The sequence below is a fragment of the Meles meles genome, chromosome 6 (assembly GCF_922984935.1).
Source record: "Meles meles chromosome 6, mMelMel3.1 paternal haplotype, whole genome shotgun sequence".
Classification (NCBI taxonomy): domain Eukaryota; kingdom Metazoa; phylum Chordata; class Mammalia; order Carnivora; family Mustelidae; genus Meles; species Meles meles.
The window spans coordinates 88876065-88885794 of NC_060071.1; the positions used below are offsets into that span (position 1 = coordinate 88876065).

The window sequence follows — 9730 nt, forward strand, 5'->3', positions numbered from 1 at the left end:
AAGCTGCAATAAACATAGGGGTGCGTGTATCCCTTTGAATTAGTTTTTTTTTTTTTTTTAAGATTTTACTTATTTATTTGACAGAGAGAGAGATCACAAGCAGGCAGAGGAGCAGGCAGAGAGAGAGGGGGAAGCAGGCGCCCTGCTGAGCAGAGAGCCGGTTGCAGGGCTTGATCCCAGGACCCTGAGACCATGATCTGAGCCAAAGGCAGAGGCATTAATCCACTGAGCCATGCAGGCACCCCGTCTTCTGCCCTTTTTTAAAAAATTTTTTATTTATTTCTTATTTTTTAATAAACATGTAATGTATTTTTATCCCCAGGTGTACAGGTCTGTGAATCGCCAGGTTTACACACTTCACAGCACTCACCATAGCACATACCCTCCCCAATGTCCATCACCCCCCTCCCCCTCTCCCAACCCCACTTCTGCCCTTTTTTTTAAAAAAGTAGATTATTTAGGGGCGCCTTGGTGGCTCAATCAGTTAAGTGTCTGCTTTAGGCTCAGGTCATGATCCTGGGGTCCTGGGATGGAGCCCCGCGTTGGCTCCCTGCTCGTGGGGAGCCTGCTTCTCCCTGTCCCTCCGACCCTCCCCACAGAGGCAGTGCTTGTGCACTCCCCTCTCTCTGTCTTGCTCAAATAAATAAATAAAATCTTAGAAAAAAAAATAAAGTAGATCGTTTGGAATTTTTTGGTGTTGAGGTATATAAGTTTCCTGTATATTTTTGGATATTAACCCTTTATTGGATATGTCATTAGCAAATATCTTTTCCGTAGGCTTTTACTTTTATTGTTTGTTTCCTTTGCTGTGCGGAAGTTTTTATTTTGATATAGTCCCAATAGTTGCTTTTTTCTTTTGTTTCCCTTGCCTCAGGAGACATATCTAGAAAGATGTTATTGTGGTCAATGTCAGAGAAATTACTGCCTGTGTTCTCTTCTAGGATTTTGATGGTTTCAGGTCTCACATTTAGGTCTTCAATCCATTTTGAGTTTCTTTTTGTGTATGTTGTAAGAAAGTGGTCCGGTACAGTTTTATTCTTTTGCATGTGGCTGTCCAGTTTTCCCAACCCCATTAGTTCAAGAGACTGTTTTTTCCCCATTGCATATTCTTGCCTCCTTGTTGAAGATTAATTGACTATATAATTGTGGGTTTATTTCTGGGTTTTCTGTTCTGTTCTGTTGATCTCTGTGTCTGTGTTTATGCCAGTACCACACTGTTTTGATGACTACTGCTTTGTACAGATTCTGTAATTTTTAAAATTAGGAAACATGAAACAATGGCAACATTTAAGGGAAGTTATTCTTTGCTTAAGTTTTTCCTCGGTATAGCTTCGTCAGCAGCTGGTGAAGGCTTCTCATATTCTGATAGGGACAGTGGGGACTTTGTCATAGGGAAGCAGCTCTCTCTCTCCTCCTTCTTGGTTAGGGCCCCTCCTTCCTGGTCCCACACACCATGCCAACCCCATGCAAAAGCACAGAAACCTCATTTTAAAAACCAACTTGTCGACTTTTTAATTAGCAAATCAGCCTTCAAGTGCATTTCCTTCATAAATTTTTATTCCTTTCTTAGACCTCAACTAATGACACCTTTGGCCTTGTATTGTGCCAGCTTCCTTCCTTATTACACTTACTTGTTTTGATGGCAGATGTCTTGGCCTCGGCCAACAGCACTCAGGACCCTGCCCTACTCTCCAGAAGACTCGTGTTGCCTGATGCGGGATCGTCCTCATATATGTGGCTGCAGAAGCACTTGTCCCCGTGGGGGTGGGAGGGGTGTGCACCATCAAGCATTGAGCTTAAATGTATAAAATAGCATTTTAGGAGCACCTGGGTGGCTCAGAGGGTTAAAGCCTCTGTCTTCAGCTCAGGTCATGATCCCGGGGTTCTGGGATTGAGTCCCGCATCGGGCTCTCTGCTTAGCGCGGAGCCTGCTTCCCCCTTTCTCTGCCTGCTTCTCTGCCTACTTGTGATCTCTGTCTGTCAAATAAATAAATAAAATCTTTTTAAAAATCTTAAAAAAAATAAAATAGCATTTTACTCAAAACTTTATTCAAAATACTCTTCAGAATATGGTCCCTGGACCAGCAGTCCAGTCCTTGTCTAGGAACTTACTAGAAATGCAAGTGTCAGGCCAGCTGTGGACCAGCTAAATCAGAAACTGCATTTCCACACCATCTCCAGGCCGTTGGAGTGCACACTGGGCTGGAGAAGCTCTGGCCTCAGGCGTGCACATCATCTGCCATCAATTCGAAGGCTACTGGAAATTTCTAGGCTCAGCTCTGGAATCCAAGATCACACACAGATGCAAAAATGAATAGTCTATGCCATCTCCTAAGTTCTGAGTACAGCTTTGCTTCCTGCCGCTTGTCAAGAGGATGCCATGGGTCACTTGGGAAATGAACTAAGCATAGATAGTGTGGTCTGGGAAAGCAAATAGCCAGCAAGGGTATAATCTCTTACAAAGAGGAGCTCTGCGTGGCTCAGATGGTTGAGCGTCTGCCTTCGGCTTGGGTCATGATCCCAGTGTCCTGGGATAGAGTCCTGCATTGGGCACCCTGCTCACCAGAGAGTCTGTTTCTCCCTCTCCTTTTGCCCCTCCCCTGCTCATGTTCTCTCTCTCTCTTGCTCACTCACTCTCTAAAAAAGAGGAGAGGGTAGGTAGCTCTAGGGACCTGGGAGGGTACTGCTTTGTGCAGAGTGACGAAGTTGAGACTCATCTCATCTGAGTCCACTCAGCGTTGGGGGCCCCTGAACCTGAGCTCCCATCAGACTCTGTGCTTCATATTACCCTCTGGTCTTACGTGTGCTTGTTTGGTTCCCTTCCTGACATTAGCAAAGAGGTCTTTGAGGCAGAGGCTGTGACTGGTTCCTTCTGGGGGCCTGGTCCCTGGCACGGGTCCTGGGGAATCGTAGTGCTTCATAATGCGAATGAATGAATGAGTCTGAGAGTTCCACTTCTCCAGGAGGGAAATACACGGGGGATCTGGTTTAAGTTTCTGTAATGCTCCCTTGAAACAGGGAACCGGCCTGGGACATTCTTGTCTAAGTACCAGGGTTGGGGAATGCTTCTTGGGCATGTTTCTGACTGGAGTTCCACTCTGACTTTTCTTGCCAAATGAAACTTCAACAGCACCCAAGGCAAGCTGATGAAAATAGGGAGGAAGGGGGGCGAAGGAAGAACCCATCTCACTGACTCAGTTCTCACCATCAGCTCTTCATCACTTCCAGTAGCTATTGAAGTTTCAATGCAAATACCACCCCCCCACTCCCCCCCCCCCCGCACCCAGCACCCCCCCCCCCCACACACACACTTCCAGGCCCCACATGAAGGCTTTCCAATTGCTCACACTGGAATTTATTCCCTCTTTAAAGAAAAAGCCATCCTTCTGGGAGGGACTGGGTACATGTGACCTATAAAGGAAATTTGTCCTGAGGATGAGGCAGGCACAAGGAATCAAGGAACTAAATTCAAGGAAGTTGCTGATGTGACTCTTTATTTCCCTCCTTCTGTCACTTCCCTCTTTCCCAAGGCACCCTGACTTCTACCTGTCCTGACAGGACCTTTGGCTTCTTGGGGAGAATCAGAGAGCAGTAAAGTCTCTCAGCCTGCCACATTGTTTTCTTTGAAGACTTTTGTTCTTGTTTGCTTAGAAATTTGCCAAAAGGGGCACCTGAGTGGCTCAGTGGGTTAAAGCCTCTGCCTTCAGCTCAGGTTATGATCCCACGGTCTTGGGATTGAGCCCCACATCTGGCTCTCTGCTCAGCGGGGAGGCTGCTTCCCCCACTCTCTCTCTGCCTGCCTCTCTGCCTACTTGTGATCTCTGTCTGTCAAATAAATAAATAAAATCTTAAAAAAAAAAAAAAAGAAATTTGCCGAAGACTCTGCAGATTATAATGTTTCTGTTCTACGGTTTTTCTTTTAGGGAACTCCAGGCTCCAGCCACCCAACCAATGGCATGAAGGAAAGAAAGGTTTCAAGGGAAAAGAAGAGAAAGGAGGTAGAGAAACAGGAAGAAGGACCTGAGAATAAGAAACTGGGCCCAGTGACCTTGAGATTTATGCAGACAATGGAATCCACCCTGAGGGCTGGGGTCCTGATGAGCCCAAAAGCTGAAGCTGGGTCCAAATGAGTCAGACGAGGCCCCTCCCTGCCATGACCAAGGAAGGCGTCACCTCTACACCAAAGTCAGTCACCAAGGAGACAGAGGAACAGTGGGCCCCATCCCTTTGTCCCAGTTCTCCAATCTTCTCACAGAGCTGGAGTAAGGGTCAGGAGCAACTTGGCACAAATCCAGTACCATTACAGGGGGAAATAGAGGCACACATGACAGAGAAGGGCTCAGGGCATCATTCCAAATTTGGAAGCCAAGTTTCCGACCTGTGTTCTTTTGGATATGAGGTGAATATTCCCTCCCTCCCCACCCCCATCACCCCTCTTACCTACCTCTTCTACTCAGCAGCTGACGGAGCTAACTAAACCTAGTCGACATTCCTGTGTGAGATCACCGAGCACCTGTGTTCATGTGCTCAGGGACATACAAGGAATTTCTGTGATGTGCCTGGAGCACTCTGAGAGAAGACAAGGCTGGTAGAGAGGCCACCACAGTACTCAGTTCCAGATAACTGAGGCTGCAGGAGGGCAACAGGGCTGGCTTTGACCTGTCAATCCATTCGACAGTAATACGCTTTATATACTGAAAGGACCCCTACGTACTGGCTCCTTTTTGGTCTGAGAGGAAGCTGATCATCACATTCACTTTACTTCCACAGCATTTACGGATCTGGAAAGGGTCAAGGTAATGGCCATGTTTTCTTAGTTGTAAGCCAGAGTATAGGGATTGCATTTCTGTGCCATTCTGTATTTTATAGAATGCCATGAACTTTCCTTTACCCCTCTTTCTACCTTGGCAAGCAATGTATTTTAGGGATGAAAACATCCATATGGAGCACTTAAATTCCACAAGTTCTGGACTTCTTGTAGAATTATTCGGTAGAAGTAGCAGACGGATTGAGCTGGGGAAAGACTTTTCAAGCCTTTCATATGGTTCCTACTACTTCCTAACAATAGATTGATTTAGAAGTGGAATGCAATTAAAAGATGTTAACCAACTCTGGAAACAAGAGTTGGAAGCTCACCACCTGCCTCTTCTACAAGGTGACCCCGGACAGGACGTTCTCTCTGGACTTGTTTCTTCCCCTGTGAAATACAGGATGTTGTGCAATCATTTGCCTTTCTCTTTAGCACCATGTGCCTGGCACTATATGCTTCAGACGTGCATTGTCTTGTGCAACCTTAACAGCCCAGTTTATAAATGAAGAAATGAAGGCTCAGAGGGGGGCAGCTGCTAATAAATGTTAGCGCAGGCGGTCCCATTCCTGAGCCCAACGTCTCAGGAACTTCCAGCATTATAGTTAAGAACTTTCCCTGTAATAGAAAATAGGATTTCAGCAGATTTCTGTTGACCAAAGTGATTCCAAAAGTGGAAGGGTCCTGGCATAGCTTAAAGCAAGATCAAAGCAAATGGCAGTGGAGGCTTCCAGCTGTGGGTCCAGCAGCGAGTGCCACCCCCACCCTCACCCCGGCCTAAGAATGGTGTTTCCTATCATCTTGCAACAGCCTCCCCTCCCACGCTCTGGGCCCAGGGGGCTGCCTGCAAAGCCTGGCAGGGAGTCTGGTGTACACAGTTGTGAGAAGTGGCTCTCTGAGAGGGCTTTGTGGCTGCTTGTGGTAAGTGCTCCCACACAGCTCTCCACCTCCCCCACTCTGTGGATCGGATGACTCTCAGCTCGGGAGCCCCTCAGCAGCCCAAAGAGAATGATCAGGAAAATTCTGTTTGTAAAAATCTGTTTAATAAATACACATCTTAGAAGTACCAAAATAATTACCAACAAAATACATAATGTACACCATTTACAGGAGGGCAACACAAACCTTGACAAGTAGTGGCTTTTAACCCCACACCCCCAAAAGGCTTAACGACACACCTGGTCTTTACACCTAGTCAGTCGTTATACAACCCACACAGGGCTCAGCCACCAAATCTATGGTGATTCAGTCAAAAAGCACAGTTAAGATGTCGTCCTTTCCTCACATGTTGCATAACCTCCTCCAGAAACCCCACAAAGGTGAGGAATGAATGAGGTTTTCTTTGAATTCCAATGATCTTTCTTGTTCCCTTCCAAAGTTCACCAAAATAACAAAATGAGGGCTGATCCACCATAGTGAATGTTTCAGGCCAGGGAGTGTAAAGTGTGGTTTTAAGTACCCTCTTTTAATTTTTTTTTCTTTTTTTCTTTTTTTTAGAAAAATAAAACTCTCTTTTTGTACAAATATACAAGTCCATGTTCTTTTACTCTTCTAAGCTCATAACGTCAGGCGCTGGCCTCCAAGCACACAGTCATCATAGGGCAGCTAAGAACAAGAGAAAGAAAAAGGCACATTAAACTTCCAGAACTTTGCCAAAGGTGCTGGGATAATGGTGAGGGCTGTTTCTCGAAATAACTCAAGTATTCTTGGATTCCATTCTCCAAAACCTGGATATAAATTAATTTCAGGGGCTGAGGGAGCTTCTCTTTAATGTTCCTCTCCTTTAAAAAGGGCAAAAAATGAAGCCACACTTTGGGGGGTACTACTGGTCACTCACACTAAAGTGTGAGATCTTCATTAAGTTGAGCCTTTTGGATACAGGGTCCTGCTTTGTGCAGAGCGACAAAGTTGCGACTCACCTCGTCCTCCGTGAACTCTGACTCTGTGTCATAGCTCTCCTCATCCTCACTCTCTGGCAGCATCTGAAGGTTTTCTAGGGTCAGCTGGCCCAGCTGCTGCTGTATCCGCGTGCTTGGGCGGCCCCAGGTGAGCTGGTATGGGGAGTAGCCCTGGTAGGTAACTCTGTTGACATCAGCCCCACACTTCAACAAGAGTGACACGAGATCAGAATTCTGCAGGTCCACGGCAAGATGGAGGGCAGTTCGGCCATTGCAGGGCTCCTGAAACCCAAAGGAATTGGAGAGGTTTATGGTTGAGTTTGGAATTTCTGCTTGCAACAAGAGCACGTGAGGTCTTACTGTGGAAGGCCTGGCAGCCCTGAGGCACTCCATCTGGAGACATGAAGTACTCACCTGAGCATTGACGTCAGCACCCAGAGACACCAGAAGTTCCACAATGCCCAAGTAGCCATGGATAGAGGCTAAATGTAGACACGTGTGCCCTAGAAGAATGATGAAAAAAGTATAACCACTTGTTTCAACCCTCAGATCTCAAGCACAGCTTTCCACCTATTCTGGTAGGGGGTAAATACTTCTGATTTTGGAGAACCCAGAATCTGGGCTCTGAATGAACTTTTTAAGGCATCAAACAGGCCTTTTACATGCATTTTCTCATCCTTTCCGGTGTTGACAGTTTCTGCTCTCACCTGGATTCCTAAAGTTGGCCCACCTCCCCCTTCTCCAAGTCATCTGCCTTCTGATGGGCAGGGTAGGGCAGGCAGACGTACCATTGTAGTTAGTGGCCTGGAGGATGGAGGAGAGGTGCTGGGTCCTGCAGGTCTGAGTCAAGACTCCCACACTGGCCAGGCAGCCTTGCTCACAGGCAAGGTGTAGGGGGGTATTTCCTCGAAAGTCTCGGAGCTCAGGATCACAGCCAGCTTCCAGAAGTGCCTCAGCAATTTCTGGTTGGTTGGTGATCACGGCCAAGTGGAGTGGAGTCTACAAACAGAAGAGGGAAGAGAAAGAGGTAAGCCATGGCCAAAACTTGGAGTCTGTCTTCCCTTGAACCCCAGAGATTTCCTGGTCTTTGACTGTTGCTCCTCCCAAACAGGTCTAAGGGGCAAAACAAATCCCAGAGGGCCCAGGTGGGCTTTCATAAAGGCCTCCCCAAATCAATGGAATTTTCTTTCCTCTCTAGGACCTTGCATAAAAGGTCAGGGAAGATAATGACCAGTGATTGTTAACTGACGAAAGATTGGGAGCAACTGTGCTAGATCCAGCTTTATTACTGGGTCAGAGGCATGGGACTGGGCAGGCTGGCGCACCTGCTGCAGGTTGTTCTGGAAGTTGAGAAACGCAAGGTCGCCCTTCACTTGGCGGATCACTTCCATGGTCAGTGCCTTCTCTTCATGGATGATGGCCAAGTGCAGGAACCTAAGGGGAACAGAGGGAAAAACCCCCAGGGCTGGTGAGTGCATTGCGTGGGGCCCAGGGAGGCGCGGGCTGCGGGGGATTGCGCAAGGCCGGGGTTTCTGGAGGCCGAGGCCGAGGCCGCGGTGTTTTCCGCGAGGTTATTATGAGCTGAGTGTTCCTGGCAGGCGCCCAGGGACTTTCCGGGCGCCCCCCCCTTCTCCTCGGCGGGCGCCGGTCAGACCGCCCCGCCCTCCTGCCGGGCCGGAACGCCCTGTACTTCCCCTCCCGGCCGCGAGGCGCCCGCCAGCGGGGAAGAAACTCCTGCCTACCCTCCCCCCGCCCCCCAACTCTCCCTTATGCAAGAGGGGACTTCGCGTCCCCGCCGCCGCCCCGCCCCCGCCGAGCGCCGAGAAGACCGGGCCCGGGGGGAGGGGAAGACGTGCGCGTCTGCAAGGCAGAGTTGCTGCACCGCAGCCCCGGGATCCGACCCTCATTTCCCTACCCACCCCCCCCCCCCCAGCCCCTAAGCGCAGTCCTCCGCTTTGCACGGTCTCCGGGAGATGCGCCGCGGCGGTGCATAAACCCCGGCCTGCGGCCGCCTCGCAAGCCTCGCGCTGCAGGCCCGGCGTCCCCACCCGGCCCCGCGGCACTTACGAGTCTCCGTCCTCGGTGAGCTGCTGCTTCCAAGGCTCCGCGCCGCGCGGCGCCTCCTGCGGCTCGAGGCGGATCTCCTTCAATTCCTTCACCAACTGTTCGTACTCCTCGTCCTTCATGGAGTCCAGGCCGCTGTCGTGGCGGTCGTCCAGCAGGCGCTCCTTCTTGAGCGCGTCCCGGGGACCCTCCATGGCCCAGTCCTGGTTGTGCTCGGCGGGCTGAAACATGGCGCGGGGGAAGCTGTGGCGCTGCTGCCCAGGTGCGCTCGGCCGCGGGCTGCGCGCTCGCCGCCTCTTCGTGTCACGGAGGGGAGGACCGCTGGCTGCGACTCTTGTGGGCTCGCCAGCGCCGCCGCGGCGCCCTATAAACGCTGGCAGGGGATTTCTCCGGGGCGGGGTCAGGCGCGGGGAATTTCCAAGCCAGTCAGACCAGAAAAGAGAACTGCCTCGTACTCTGCTCGGGAGGGAGACGGGGGTGGGGGGCGGGGGGAGAAGCCTAAACCCTGAGCCGGGTTCATCAGAGAAACTCCCTGCGATGAGCCACTGGGGTCATGTACAGGGAACTTTTTTGATGAACGCTGAGTGGCTGGAAAGTCCTCCCGACTAAGGTCCCCTACCCCGGTACTTCCCTGCTGCTTTGCACTCAGTAATCCCGTCCCTCTGCAAGAAGCCTTCTTTCCCTGGGGTTTCCCACAATCGATTCGATTTGGGGTCGTGCACTGCTGAGATCCCAGTGAACGCAGACGTGTTGTGCAGTTCCTCCGTGGGGTTTGCCGACCCGCCGGTCCTTTCCGATTCTTGATCTTTTTGAAAACTCGAGTGGAAATGATGGCTGGACGTCGGGATTTGCTTCCCCAAACTTCTCGCTGCGGGGAAGGACGCACTGGCGGGTTAGAAGGTCGCAGGCTGCCTCTGCCTTCCTGCCAATACCAGGCTCTCTGCAGCGCAGGGACACTTAG

General features: G+C 50.1%; 1 protein-coding gene across 1 annotated transcript; it reads right to left on the reverse strand.

Moving 5' to 3' along the window:
* Positions 1 to 5828: 5828 nt before the first annotated feature.
* Positions 5829 to 9124, reverse strand: NFKBIA (NFKB inhibitor alpha). Its single transcript, XM_046010295.1, has 6 exons — positions 8773 to 9124; positions 8031 to 8139; positions 7494 to 7704; positions 7120 to 7208; positions 6727 to 6987; positions 5829 to 6412 (listed from the first exon to the last, which is right to left on the reverse strand). Exons 1-6 carry the CDS (start codon positions 8997 to 8999, stop codon positions 6365 to 6367), a joined length of 945 nt encoding a protein of 314 aa, XP_045866251.1. The 5' UTR covers positions 9000 to 9124; the 3' UTR covers positions 5829 to 6364.
* Positions 9125 to 9730: the final 606 nt, after the last annotated feature.

Coding starts and splice junctions, on each gene's coding strand:
- NFKBIA (XM_046010295.1), bottom strand. CDS start 8,999: ATGTTTCAGCCCGCCGAGCACAACCAGGACTGGGCCATGGAGGGTCCC. Junction 7,705..8,030: donor TCCAGAACAACCTGCAGCAG/GTGCGCCAGCCT, acceptor TTCTGTTTGTAG/ACTCCACTCCACTTGGCCGT. Junction 6,413..6,726: donor CAGAGTTCACGGAGGACGAG/GTGAGTCGCAAC, acceptor TCTTGTTCTTAG/CTGCCCTATGATGACTGTGT.